We start from the raw sequence: 15,413 nt of genomic DNA on the forward strand, positions 1-15,413 counted from the left end.
AGTGGAATAAAACGTATCAAAGTCCAAATCTACACAAAACGCGCATTCAATTAGTAGGCTGACAGCAAATTTATATACATGGCATTTAGGCAACCTTTATTGTAACGTTGGCACGGTAATGTCCCGACTAGTGCAACAAATTATTGTTTTTTGCGTCCTGCATATGTGTCGACAATGGTCTCAGGTGAGAGGCAGAGCACTGAAAAAATATTATTTTTACTAAAGCAGTATATGAAATCAGATGTATTACCTATCCCCATTTAGTTGTTTTGTATTTTTAAAGTATTTATAAAATATCTGGTTATGTCAGAAGTAATTATTCCACTCATTTTTGAAACAATGCAATTAACCGTTTCAGCTACCAGGGGGGGGCAGTGCTCCCCCTGCCCCCCCGCAAACTCCGCGCATGATTAAGACGCATTAGAGATCAGCACGATGCGTTGATTTATATGTTGCTTCACATCACAGGAGACTGCTTGCACTGGCCTCCTACATGTGTAGCCATGCCTTCCTATTGTTAGTCACCTTGTAAACCAAATTAGGATAAGTCACATTAGCTCGCTGACTAGTGTTAGAATATATTTGTGAGAGTAAGCTAACAGGATTGTAAAGTTCATGATTTTGACCTTGTTGTCTCGTTTCCCTGGGTTTTGAGAGGCCATCTGGTTCTACAGTGATTTGACATTACAAAAGTAGGGTGAGATAATGCCTGAAATGAAAAGGTCTTCTCTGATCAAAGGGGGGAACAGGCAACAAGGTCAGTGTTTTGTAAGCGCGTGATATGTGACACAAAGTATAGTGGAATGACCTGACTCTGGAGAACTCCGTAAGTTTGAAGGAGATTAAAAAAACACAGAGGTTCAAATTTAACAATAGCAGTCTGTCTTTATGAGCTGAGAATGAGAAGTCGAAGTCATTCGTTTATACAATGTGATACATATCGTTAGACGGATGAAGCAGAGAGAGGGAATAAAAAGTAAAGGTTCTGGGTTAGCCGGGATCAGATGCTGGGGGAATCTCTGTCTGTCTGCTAGGTTAGCGATAGGCTGTTTTGTCTTGAAGTAATCTGATCCGTATGCATACGCTTTTGTATTTTGCAATATCATTCACTAAAGCTTGTTATTAACTTTAACTGGACGAATCCTGAGTCTTAATTTGAATCCTGAGTCTTTTCCTCTGATCTACCAGTAAACGAACACTTTTCAGTGACCATAGAATTGGAGTCAGATTAAGTCCAGCCTTTTTAGGGCCAGACCGGTCATCGGTCACATTTTAGAATAAAATCTTACACTAGTAATAAAAGTGTGCGTTTACACTGGGGTCTTTAGCACCTGGCCTTTTAATGTGTGTGTCTCTTGATAATATATGAGGTGCCACAGCGAGTGCCCCACTAACACAGAACGTTTAGGGAACATTAGTTTATGGTTCCCTAAAGGTTAATTCGAACCAAACCAAAAACTAACGTTTTAGGGAACGTTCCCTCAGGGTTATATCACATGTGAACTATTCCCCTTTCTGATTTAGAGGCTTTTTCTGTCTCACTCTCTTTTTTTTCAGTTTCCTCTTCTGTTAACATTGGGGAGGGACGTGACCTAAAAGCTCCCAAATGAAGCTGTAAAACCTGTTGTCCCAGTTGGACACCAGTTGGGTGTGTATATTTCATCACAGCAGCGTGTTGATATTCACGTTCTTGTGTGACTGAGGCATTTGGTGACAACTTCACGAACGAGTCTTAAGACTTTGGACTAGCTTTCTGGCGGTCTAACGTTACAGTCTATTGAGCTTGAGTTACCAAAATGGCAGTTTTCCATGTACTTTTGAGCTGGACTGCTTTGTTTCTGCTCTTTCTGATTTTCATATCGTTTCTTGGTTATTGCTTATATGTTAAACACATTCATACGAAATATGACCACATACCCGGGCCACCGAGAGACAAGTAAGTAACGTTAAGTGCATGGTGGTTTATCGTTAAGTTGATTCTAGCGCTAACGTTGTTTGTTTTCATGTCACCTAGCGAGCTAACATTAGCTAAAACTATTGTGTTGTTGACATCACCTGGCACTTTGGGATTTCTTTCGCCCACAGTTTTCTCTTCGGACATTCACCGACCTTTTTAAGGGTAATGAGAAAAGGCGACATCATTCACGACACGTTTCTGGAATGGTAAGCGCAGTTATGTTTCATTTGCTTAAGGCAAAAGTAGGTTATGTGAATATTAAACATTTAAATGTAAAAATGTCAACTCGGAACAAACACCATGCAGGCCCCGTGTACCAGATATATAGTGCTTAACATGTGGTGCGCTAGTTATAATTACCTGTAATAACGATAAATATATGACATATCATTTACAGGGCCGAGACATATGGGCCTGTTTGCAGAATAAATGTTCTACATTACGTTGCGCTCATTGTGACCTGCCCAAAAGCGACCAAGGTAAACACAAAACCTTACGTATAGCCATCATGTAGCATAAGCATCAACAAACAGTGTAAAGGTGCAGCTAGTCCTGCTTTGGTAAAAAAATGTCCCTACAGTGCCAACTATTATCCTTTTGGGTAAAAATGGATAAGCATATTGTATTTCTTGATAATATTAACATTAAAAACACCTTGTCTTTTAATGTTCCCTCTTGTGATTGGCTCTGTTTCAGGAGATCCTGATGTCCCCAAAGTATCCAAAAGATATATTCTACAGCAAAATCTTCAACCTGTTTGGTCAAAGGTAATTTGTCTATCAGATTAGTCATACTTTTCATACTTTTTCATAACAGTGTAATCTGATACTGTCAATGTGTTTTTAATTTCTGAACTGACAACAAATTATGTTTTCAGTATGTGAAAGCCCACTTTTGTTTGGTTCCCTTTACTGTTTTGTTATGCCGAATCATTTACAACCTTCTTTAGCTATTTTGAATGTCCTGTGTTCCACGTCTCTTTTCAAGGTTCCTAGGTAATGGCCTGGTAACAGCAAGAGATCATGAGAAGTGGTATAAACAGCGGCGGATCATGGACCCTGCGTTCAGCAGCTTGTGAGTTATTTAATAATCGCTCTGCTCAACCTTCATTTTATATCCAGTGTTTGCAATCATTGTAGATTCTGTTTAGATTTTGGGTATCTTTTGCTCTTTATTCTTTTGGAGAACATTGTCCAATTGTATGTCCTGCTAGTCCACTGTCTAAAACTACTACACTTCCAGGTATTTGAGAGGTCTAACCGACACCTTCAACGAGAGGGCAGAGAAACTGATGACTACACTTACAGATGTCGCTGATAACATGACAGAGGCCAGCATGCTCCACCTCATGAACTCTTTTACCCTTGATGTTATTGCTAAGGTATTGTGCTATAGTCTGTTTTACGTCTTCCACAGCAGTAATGATCCAAAAAGTTTTTCTTGAATGTGACAAAAGCACCAGCTTATGACAAAAGTTAAAAAAGAAGGAAAAAAAAGAAGAAGGTATAATCAAGTTGCAACTACCTTATTTTCTTGATAACTCTCAGGTTGCATTTGGAGTGGATTTAGACCTGCAGGAGGATAGATCAATTTTCCATAAAGCCATCGAGACATGTCTGAAAGGGATGTTCTACACAGCCAGAGACCTCTTATATGAGGTATGACTTCACTACAAATTTGTAAGGAATTAGTGTGGTGACGATATTATAAACTGTTTGCGATCCTCAAATCTTGCATTTCCAGTACAAGCTGAAGAACCGACCATTCATTAAGAAAGTGAGGGAAGCTTGCCGCCTGCTGCGCACAACTGGAGCTAAGTGGATTAATGACCGAAAGACTGCCATGGAAAACGGCGATGACGTCCCCAAGGACATCCTCACACAGATCATCAAAACAGCCGGCAAAGGTTATGGTCCCTAAAGTTTGATAAGAAGAACTTTTAAAGATTATTTTTGGGGCATTCTAAGCCTTAAAGGAACACGCCGACTTATTGGGAATTTAGCTTATTCACCGTAACCCCCAGAGTAAGACAAGTCGATACATACCCTTCTCATCTCCGTGCGTGCTGTAAAGCTGTCTGACGGCTCCAGCGGCATCAGCCCATAACAGAACAGGCAGGTGAATGGTTCCAGTAATCCTACTGCTCCGAATAAGTGACAAAATAATGCCAACATGTTCCTATTTACATGTTGTGATTTGTAGAGTCACAGCGTGAACAAAAAACAACGTAACATGAGGCACAGCCATCTTCTAACCGTAAACAAACCGGGAACTATATTCTCAGGCGGAAGAATATAGTACTTGGGCGGAGTGATATGCTCGCAGCAAGCCTGTCTGAGAATATAGTTCCTGGTTTGTTTACGGATAGGAGATGGCTGTGTCTCATGTTACGTTGTTTTTTGTACACGCTGTGACTCTACAAATCACAACATGTAAACAGGAACATGTTGGCGTTATTTTGTCACTTTTGTCACAATTTGGAGCAGTAGGCTAGTTGGAACCAGTTACCTGCAGGATCTGTGCTGGGCTAAGCTAATGCTGGAGCCGTCAGACTACACGAGATGCCAAGGGTATAATATGTATCGATCTTTATCTTGCTGGGAATTACGTGAATGAATCGCTAAATTCCAATAAGTAATTGACAGGACAGCTGAAGACAGGAAAGGGGAGAGAGAGGCAAGGCAAGACAGCTTTACTTGTATAGCACATTTCAGCAACAGGGCAATTCAAAGTGCTTTACATAAAACATTAAAGAGCAGTTAAAAACAATTAAACAATTAAAAAGATAGATAAGATAAAAAACAAGAATAAAATACAAGAATAAAAGTTACAGTGCAGTATAAGAAATTAACAATTATTTAAAGATAGGCAACATCAAAAAGAAAGGTCTTCAGCCTTGATTTAAAAGAACTGAGAGTTGCAGCTGTCACTTATAATAAACACCACGTTTATTCAGTTTAAACTTTTATTAAGTACACCGCTAGCTAGGACTCATGTGTCCACCATCTTCAACACACTAACTGAAGCACACACCACCCATGCGCTAACCCGCACACAACGGGAAGTACGTTCTGCTGTAGTGAACAGTTTAGAGGGGAAATAACATGTTACCAATCTCCCTATACTTTAAACAAACAAAAGAATATAAAGAAAGATGTTATATATATGAAAAAAAACTTCTACAACAATGGCCACAGTTATTACAACTTAAAATAAAACTTTTGTTGCATATGCAAATAAAATGGTCAGTGCTTTTAGATGTCCTTTTGTTCTTAGCTTTGTGTCCACAGTCCTTAAATGAGTGCTTTCAATGTCAACAGAGCCCCTACTGAGTGCTTTTAACAACACCAGAGCTGACGTCCCCCCTTTTTGGAAAGACAGTCAGCGAGTTGATTTTTTGTGTCTGACCAGAGCATTTTCTTTATCTTCTTACTCTGTATGAGCTCGTTAATGCTGCTTATTTCTAGCCTTAGTCGTTTTTCAGTGACCTGTTTTGTTGACTTAAGGGCATCAAACAGTGAGTGATTGTCCGTCACACAGACCAACGGAGGAGCATTAAGTTCAGCATTTCCATATGTTAACTCAGAAAAGAGGGTAGCCAGAAAAATAGCATCGTCTATTCCATCTGTCATGGCCAGAGTTTCCCCTGCCAGAGTACTCCTCACCACACGTCTTATTCTCTTAGAGAAAACTTCCCTCCTTCTCCCATGAGACCAATCAATGTACCCAAATCAGGGAGATTTCCAAGAGAAGCATAGGTTGGGGAATATTTTTGCAACTCGTGAATATTAAGCTCTTCAAAACCCCTGGCTACGAGTCGTGATTTTGGCACTATACCATTAGGGTTTTCTTTGAGACTACAGACCCATCTGGTAGAGACACACTTTTAACCTGCATCATCAACTTCCTCAAAAACATTGTTTTTGTACCAATTCATTGTTTCGTCCTGTTTGGCTGCATCAAATGAAATGTCTTTTGTTATGAATACATCAGTCTCCATTTCAGATTCAGTGTTAAGATTATCAACACTTGTCATACTGTATCAACTGACTCCTTTTGTCTATCACTGCCATCAGGTTCAACATGTTGTAGATAAAACCAGTTTTTGTGCCTTCCAGAAGCCTTGCCTGCTCTGTCTAAAACCTTGGCTCTCTGTAGATGACCATCATCAGGTTTAATAGATGTAACAGTCTGTCCTGTTTTTAACTTTACACCAGCAGAAGAGACAGAGTTACCACAAACATTGTGATCTGTTTCAGTTTGTGTCATTGTAGGATGAACCACTTCTCTTGTATTCTTCCCCCTGTCACTGGTGCTGCCCTGTTCGCTGTCTGTGTTTTCTTCACTATCTGAGCTTTCTCCTACATTGTTTAAACTGCCTATGTTGCTTGCTGTCTCTGTGCTGTCTTGCACAGTTGGCTTATCCTGAGATTACCGTGTGTTTACCTTACAGAGCCAGGATTGGTGCACTCTAACTAGAATCCCCCCATGTCTTACACATATAACAGCTTCATCCTGCCCAATAACTATCCCTGGTCCCTTCCACTCAGAACAGTCTGCTCTTTTGTAATAGACCTTGGACCCTATCTTGCACTCAGCGCAGTTGCCTTTGTACACCGACGCATGTATCATTCCTATTTTGCACCTGACGCACAGCGGACTTTTCTCTCCACAGACGCACGTCGGTAAATTAGGGAATGTATTTGCGTCCCCGGGGGCGGTTCAGCGAAAAGAGGAGGCGTGTTCCGGCACAAACGTTCCCTGGTGCTATTTTGCAGTTTCAGAAAACAATTCCGCCACAGACCAGGAAAAACCTGGTCTAAAGTCAGTGGCGCTAGTCTAAAGTCAGTAGCGCCTTATTCAGATGCTATTTTAGAGGCGCATGCTTGGCCATAATGTAGCGTGTGCACAACGCGCATACACTTTGCTTCTCTCAACTACACGCAAACCATACATACATAATTACAAAGAAAAATATTACTGAAAATGCACTTCAGGTGTTTGGATCGGTCAGGAGGCACTTTACAGTACAGTCCTCAAAAAGTCGCAGCATTCTTTGTGGCTTGTTGTGTTTTACAAAACATTTCCATGAATCATGGATGTGTTGATGACATAAATGAGGAGATATTAGAGGACTTAAGGAGACGTGATGTTGAACTACGGTGGGATTGGACACCCCGGCGGAATCTGGTCCGGGAGTGGCAATGCGCGATGCGCTCCTGGTGGAGCGGGTGGACGGAGATGGAGTGGGGGGAGGAGGAAGGGGCACAACAGGAGTAGGTGGTGCGTTTGGAGGCCCACACTCCATGCAGCAATCCTCTCCAGACTTGAGGAGATGTGCCCGAGAGGCCGCAGCAACATCGCCACACGATCAAGACGGGCATTTATTACTTTGCCGAATCCCGGACAGCTCCCGCTGGCGTGCGCCAGGCAAATCCGCCGTCATAAAAGCAATCCGCCATGGAACAAGCGCGCCTGCTCTTAAAGGGAATGTGAGATGACGCTCTGATTGGTTTATTGCATGTTACGCCCAAACCACACCTAGCTACTTCAGACCAACCCATTTTAGATTTGTGTCGAGCGCAAGAGTCATTTATCCCGCCGGTATAATAGCAACAGCGCCCGAGAGCTGCCCACAAAGCTACTTGCGTTTCACGTTTGATACTTGCGTTTCAGATAGTTAAAATAGGGCCCCTTTTCTCCTGTCACATACATGTCATCTGTGGGCCTGAGCTGCTTATGCATTGCCCTTCTTATCCACTTAGAAGACTCTGCTTCTGTGAACGCTTTCCTAGAAGCATGCAAAGGTCCGTGTGTTCTCCTACTCTAGCACTCATGGTGGTACCCTCTAGAACAGGTAGTTTATCAACTAATACAGATGGAAGGTTAGGATTCTGTCCAAACACTAATTGATATGGACTGTAGCCCTGAACATTCAACATACTTTTCTTCGCCATGAGGCAGCCATTTCTCCCCACACACAGTACGGGTACAGTCAGTGTCAGTAATCGCAGATCCCAATGATTCAGTCATAAATATCTCAGCGTCTGACATGGAGGCCTTTGTAAACAATGTAATGTTACATTACATGTTCGCATCTTCCGTTATTCTTGTTCAGTTTTCTTGGACAGTCTTTAGCCCAATGAAACGTGCATTGGCAAATAGCACATCTGGATCTCTTACCGAATTTATCCAGTGGATTAGTCCCAGGTAATGGTTGCTTTAGTTGTCCACTTTGCAACGTTGGGTTCCCTTTTCTTCTTCCTTGTGATCTTTGTTTTGTGAAAAATGTATTCCGTTTAATGAGCTTGTCGTTTTCCCTCCGAAAATCCTTTTTAGAGCCAACTTCATGGAGGAGAACTTCAACTCTGTGCAGGTCGTCGGTGCTGCTTTTCTCGTCGAGACAGGCCGTGTCTAATAGCTTAAAAGCCAGCACAGCATCAGGAAGCGTCATATTATACTTTTTTATCTGGTTGTATCGCTGTTCGAAGTCAATTATGTAGTCCGCCATAGAAACGCCATCAAAACTGTTGTTTTGACAAGAAAAGGTTGAGTTGTTGAAAAAACGCTTTTTCAATGATTTCCTAAAAAATGGAAGGTTTGATATCGGCCTATAGTAGCTCATTAGTGTCGTGTCTAGATTGTTCTTGGTTTAAAAGTGGCTTGATGACTGCAGTTTTCAGGGCCTGTGGGAAGAGACCTGAAAGAAGAGATGTGTTTACAATCTTTAGAAGATCCGAAGCCAAACAATTTGAAACATTTTTGAAAACGCCCATTGGTAGAATATCAGGGCAACAAGAGGAGGTTTTCAGATGTTGTATAATGTCCTCCAGGTTTTTATGGTTGATCATATGGAATTGTCTCATATTGGAATTTGTTTTGCTGGGACACTGTGACAACACATATCCTGGAGGCATGTCTTTGAAGAAGATGGCAAATTCATTGCAGGCCTTGGTGGATAAAAGTTCAGATGCTACTGGTACTGGATGGTTTGTTAACCTATCAACAGTAGCAAACAAAGCACGTGAATTATTATTGGTTCTGGCGATAATGTCAGAGAAGAAGGACCGCCCTGCTTTCCTCAGTTCCAAATTATAAATGCGAAGTCTCTCTTTATAGGTATTATAATGGACTTGGAGATTAGTTTTTTGCCCCCTGCGTTCAGCTTTTCGACACTCTCTTTTTCTGTTCTTACCAGCATGACATTTCTCCATGGAGATCTTTTCTTACCAGAGACAGCTTTGACCTTAGTGGGAGCAATGGCATCAATAACATTTGTAATTTTACAATTGAAATTATCGACAAGCTCAGTGACAAGCCCAGACAGGGCAGGTGTGGAGGAGAAATACTGATTGAATAATACTGATGAATGTTTCACCGGTGTTTTCAGTGATATACCGTTTTTTGATTACCTTTGTTTGGACACTTTTGTGCACAGAGATAATGCCGTTAAAGAAAACACAGGAATTATCAAAGAGAGCAACATCAGTCACCACAACCTTGGAAATGTTCAAACCTTTAGAGATAATCAAGTCCAGAGTGTGCCCCTTATTGTGGGTTTGGCTCCGTCACATGCTGAGTTAGTCCATAGTTCTCAAAAACACAACAAAGTTCATTGGTCCCTCTGTCCTGGGGGTTGTCAACATAAGTGTTAAAATCACCAGCAATAATTACACAGTCAAAGTTAATACAGATTATAGACAGCAGTTCATAGACAGCAGTTCAGTGAAGTCATCGAAGAAGGTTGCACAGTATTTAGGTGGCCTGTAGATATTTAGAAATATAGCTTGAGGGGAGGACATTAGCTGAAGAGCCACATATTCAAAAGAAGCAAAATTTCCATGTGATATTTTCCGTACATTGGAATGAGTCATTAAACAAAATGGCGACTCCACCTCCTTTCTTATTCACTCTATTCTCACTCATAAAACTGAAGTTAGGGGGGAGCTGACTTGATGAGAACAGCAGCACTGTTATTATGGTCCAACCAGGTTTCAGTTAAAAAAATAAAATCAAGATTGTGCTTAATAATGATATCATTGTTTAAAAATAATTTTCCTGCCAAAAACCTGACGTTTAGTAAGGCTAGTGTTAGTGTGTTAAAATAATTATCTGTCTAATTAATTTTTTTCTCATGTCATTTTGGCCTTCTCTGAGAGAGGGGGAATGACATGCAGCAAAGGGCCGTGGGTCGGAATCAAACCCGCGTCCGCTGAAGATACCAAGAAAGTTTAAACTTCCCTCTGTTGTAATAGGGTCATGACAGTTGGTGGTTTAGTGCCTAAATTAAAACGTGGAGAATAGTATGACAAAAAATAGAAGAACTACATGTAAACTACAAGCATCTTTATCTCAACATGTCATGTGCATCATTACCATTCCATAGTATTAGATTTGCAGAGCAGAAGTGCAGTGTTAAGCTACTACCTGTTCACAATCAGATACAGTAGATAGGACAGGCCAGTTAATATGCATGTATTAATGAGTTCAACTTTCAGTCCAACATGGATTTTAATGTTACAGATTACATGATAAGATAACGAGGTATATTGGTTCACTTGTTCATTTTTCTTTTCTTATTATTCCAGAGGAAAGCATAACTAAAGAAGACGAAGAGTTGATGTTGGACAACTTTGTGACATTTTTCATTGCGGGTGAGTCTGTTGTCTCTGCTTTGATGTGTGGAATGATCCAGAAAGGAGCTTGAAGCTGTGAAGCTAACAATGTTAAAGGGACACTTTCAATAAAACATATTTCCCTCTTACCTAGAATGGGAACTATCCACCAGTTTAGGTGTGAATTCTGGACACATTGGGAATCACTTTTAAAGTATAGTGACATAGTTATTCACAAAAACATCCATGCTCTTATGTCCGTGTATTATTATTATCATCACCACCACTTATATTTAAGTCCTACATTTTATTGTGTTTTTGATGAACTGTTCCTTTAAGCACAACTTTGGGGTTTTGAAGGTGATGTTCTAACATTTTAGGGCAAGAAACAACTGCTAATCAACTGGCTTTTTGCATCATGGAACTTGGGAGACATCGTGACATTCTGGAGAAGTAAGAACCAAAAATGAAAAAGTTTCACATTGTCACTTTTGAATACTGGTTTCTTCAGTTGGGTTTTTCTTTCTCAGAGTGAAGAAAGAGGTGGATGATGTCGTTGGGATGAAACAGGAGATCAGTTATGATGATCTGGGACAACTGGTCTACCTCTCACAGGTACATGAAGTTAGGGAAAAGATGGTTTAGCTCTTTAGGACTGAATCACATTGTGAATCACTGACTCTCGAGTTAGCCTATACAATAAGTGTTCTTGTTTTAAGAAAATTGACCCAAGATCACACCGTAACCTCCTCCCAGGTGCTGAAAGAGACTCTGAGGATGTACTCGACAGTTCCAATCACATCTCGTGAAATACTGGAAGACATTGTCATCGATGGAATCCACATACCGGGAGGAGTCTCATGTTATGTGAGTACCTCTAAAGCGGGAAGTGTGTCAGAGTAAGTTAAAGCGGTAGGGTGCGGTTTGCCGTCAGACCGGGGAAGGGGATGGCTATTTGCCACATGGCGAGTAAATGTACCAAAATAGTTCTGTTTTTCAGTCTTCATTTTGGCGAAGGTGCAGCTACTTTCTTCTGTTCCTCTGCTGTCTGCATGTCCGAAGCTTCAGGCGCGGCGACCGACACACACAAACACTGGCGCACACACCAGACGCCTGCCACCACGTCACTTCTGTTTACGGATAGCTAGCGTTTAACCTCAGATTAATTAATTAGCTAGTAAGTGGCGATTTTTGGCAGCCAGCCTTCCAAAAGATAGAACAATGAAATGAAATGTTAACCGATCATTAACCATTGACCGACAAGCAGGAAACGGAGTCTTAGTGCACCTGTCGGGGAGGCTCTGACACATTTTCCGCACTCTGTGTCCGCGGACAGCTGTAGGTTCGTACCGGTTAATGTTCTGTGCATTGTCGGACACATGCATTTATGTCCAAGCCTGTCTCTATCCGCCTCCACCTGCAGGTTGTCAACTGTGTGGTTTGGAATGAAAGGGAGAAAACAGAACAGAGTAACGCGGCGGAAATCGCTCATATACATTTTTTTTTTTTTGACAACGTAGTTAAGGCGGCAGGCGAGTGCTGCTTAGGCGGCTACCTTAGCTGCAAAGTGCAAATGGGATTTTCACTGTTTTTCATGGGACCATTAAGCGCATACTTGAATTGACTGGCGCTTTGCACACAATACCACGGTACTTTGTTGTATGACGTAATTCCCGAGAGGCTGCCTTATGGGCGGCTCTACGACGCGCACATACACAGGGTCCAGAGCAGACACTTTGTTTCTCTCACTATGACTCTAGAGTCGTACTTGCTCGCCGTCACTCTCACTTCTCCCTCGCTCCATCACCCACTCCCCACACACACAAACATGCCGGCTCGACGCACACACCAGCGCACATATATAAACATCAGGCCACTTACGTAGGCTACGCTGAAAGCTCTGCGTGGAGCCTGCGCACAACCATAAAACAAGACTAGTGCAGCTTCACAGTTGAACTGCAAAAAAAATGTCCCACGTACCGTCCTGGTCGGGACCGGACAAGTGCGAGGCGGAGTGCACCGTGTGCAAAGCTGGCACATGTTTCAGTGTCTTTATTATTTATCTTATTAAATTGAAAAGGTATTAAGAGATATTTAGTTGAAGCTGGATTTTCTAACACAGAAGAGGTCATATTTAGAACATTATTTCATATTATTTATTTTAAGAGAGAGCTATTATTTTGTTACACGTTGTTAAAGATTTTATTTTATTTTATTACAGAAGTTATTTTTGCACCATTGAGGCATAATAAAGCATGTTCATTAACCTCTGAGAAGCCTGTCTGGATTTTTTCTCGAGGCCGTGCCGAAGTGTCCTTTTTTTAGGAAATCAAAATATGGTCACCCTAACATAAGCACAATGGCACCTATCACTTAAAAAAAACACACACACACACAAACACACAACGAAAGTTGTTTTTAGAATACTGACAAAGCATTAAAAAAGGTCTCTGAAAACACACACTCTGACCAGCCTCACAACAACACTGTTCTCCAAACACCAATCAGACTAAGGCAACTTATAACACAATGTAAAGAAATCTATCTGCAACATTGTAAAGAAGAAACTAAAAGCCAAAGTAGATTAGAATGTTATCCACCCACAAAAGAGATTATGAATTATCAGAATATCTCTCTACTGTCAGAGATAGAATGCAGAGACATATCCTAACCAAGTACAGGCTCAGTGACCACAAACTGGCAATCAAAACAGGAAGACACAAAAATCATGGCAAAGAAAAGAAAACACAACATGTGGTCACTGTTTGACAGGTGAGGTTGAGACAAAGCTCCTCTTCTACAATATAAAACCTTCAGTAACACAAGGAACATTCATTTTAACAAGTTCAACTCTGTAATCTCAGATTTTATAGCGCTGAATGACTTCTCAAAATTGAAAAATACTCCTGGGAGAAGGAGACAGGGTATATCTTGGTGCCCAAAATGTATCAACATGTCACAACCTGAGGGACAGTGAATATTGATGTGCTATCAAAATGTTTTGAAATTCAGTTCAGCTCCCATGCGACTGGGAGAATGGAGAAATTCTTCAAGGACCCGCTGACATTTGATCCAGACAGATTTCACCCAGATGCTCCCAAGTAAGTACCATACAAGTTTTCACAAAATTACACATTTTATTTTTAGTCTTAACATTTTAGAACACTGATCGTTGTCCCAGATTAAAGGAGGGAACCATTGTACATTAGTGATGCTGTCTCTTATTTGTTTTACAAGGCCGGACATTGCTACTTCCCCTTTGCCCTCGGCCCACGCTCATGCCTAGGACAGAACTTTGCTCAGGTGGGTGATGTCATTAATAGTCAACACACACAAAAACATAACAATGCATGAAGTTAACTCAGTGTGTGTTGGTGCGATTGCAGATGGAGGCTAAAGTGGTGATGGCCAAGCTGCTCCAGAGGTTTGACTTCACCCTTGTCCCGGGACAGACCTTTGATATAATGGACACTGGCACACTCAGGCCAAAGAGTGGAGTGGTGTGCTCTGTCAGACACAGGGATCAAAACAAGTAAATGTCTTACAGGGTCGTATAACATGAGAAGAAACAAAAATGGTTCACGTGGTGTGTATGGGTTTTTGGGTTACTTAGACCAGCTTACTGTCTGCAGCTTTGGACTCCTGCCTTAGCCAAAAGCATCTTATGCTGCAGAGTTGTTTGATCACTTTTCTGTGAATGTCTAGCCTTTATATAGAACATAGTATTATCAGTGCTTGTTTTGATGAAACAAACAGTATATCCACATGCAGTTATGAGGATGAATTGCCCCTTGTGGCATACAGTTTTCTGTATCTGTTATTACTGACCACTAATATGCATGATGGGGAAACAAACTAACCACTTTTCCTTCTGTTTATTAGCAGTTGAATTTGCTGTAACTAGCCCTTTGTATATCAGTGTAACTGCTCTTCTATACCCACTAAGCTTCTAAACTTGTTTTGTGCCTTTAACACTGATATACAAATGATGAATTAAACATTTCTAAACTAATGAAAATAATATAACCATTTGACACATTATAGTTTTTTTAGATTCAGCTTTATTGGTTTTGTACACATACAGATGTTTTTTTTCTGCTGCAGAAATAACTTTGTTTGTTTTGCACTTCAATAAACTAATGATTAATTTAATGCCTGACAATGTGATTTTATTCCATGCTGTTTATGTACTCAACCTGCTGTGTCTCGCTGGTACTGACAGTGTACACACGGGGGCGGTGTGACCTTGCAAAAAGAAATCTGAAAAGCACCTGTTAAGCTACAAATTCATTAGAACTCTTCTTAGCTTTTTTAGATGTAATACACGTTATTGAGTGGGGAATCACAGTTTAGTCAGAGGCTGATCTTCATACAAGGGCTGTTAAAGTCAAAGTTTTAATTTAGAAACGATTGGTAATTGGGCCAATTACTTAAACAACAGTTTATTTGCTTAGAAATGAACAAATACAAAAAATAACTATAGCCTTTACTAATAACAGTCGAACAGTTTGTAAAAAGTAAAAGCTAAATATTCTACACAAAACGCTTTAAATATGTGTTTATTATTTTATGCAGTTCATGGTAATACATTACTGTTTAAAATAGGCGTTCTCCAGTGCTCTTTGTTATTTTTTTTAAAGAAAAATGTGTTTTTCTCATTCCTGAACTCGTTACTGTTCCTTTAAGAGGGCTGAGCCTGCGCACTGTGAGGCTCCGCCGCACTATTCACCTACCTGCTGCCCACTCCTCTGCCATGTCTTGATTGGCCGTCTTGGCCGAAATCCTCTTGAATGATTTCAAAACAGAGTGTTTGGACGAGAAGGAGGGGGTCCTTTATATCT

General features: G+C 40.8%; 1 protein-coding gene across 1 annotated transcript; it reads left to right on the forward strand.

Moving 5' to 3' along the window:
- The first annotated feature begins 1,611 nt into the window (after positions 1–1,611).
- LOC120546363 (cholesterol 24-hydroxylase-like) lies at positions 1,612–13,759 on the forward strand. Its single transcript, XM_039781282.1, has 13 exons — positions 1,612–1,936; positions 2,086–2,163; positions 2,355–2,436; positions 2,654–2,724; positions 2,945–3,031; positions 3,200–3,338; positions 3,505–3,615; positions 3,701–3,863; positions 10,546–10,611; positions 10,953–11,025; positions 11,103–11,187; positions 11,329–11,439; positions 13,585–13,759. Exons 1-13 carry the CDS (start codon positions 1,797–1,799, stop codon positions 13,675–13,677), a joined length of 1,299 nt encoding a protein of 432 aa, XP_039637216.1. The 5' UTR covers positions 1,612–1,796; the 3' UTR covers positions 13,678–13,759.
- Positions 13,760–15,413: the final 1,654 nt, after the last annotated feature.

The sequence above is a fragment of the Perca fluviatilis genome, chromosome 18, assembly GCF_010015445.1.
Source record: "Perca fluviatilis chromosome 18, GENO_Pfluv_1.0, whole genome shotgun sequence".
NCBI classification, from domain to species: domain Eukaryota; kingdom Metazoa; phylum Chordata; class Actinopteri; order Perciformes; family Percidae; genus Perca; species Perca fluviatilis.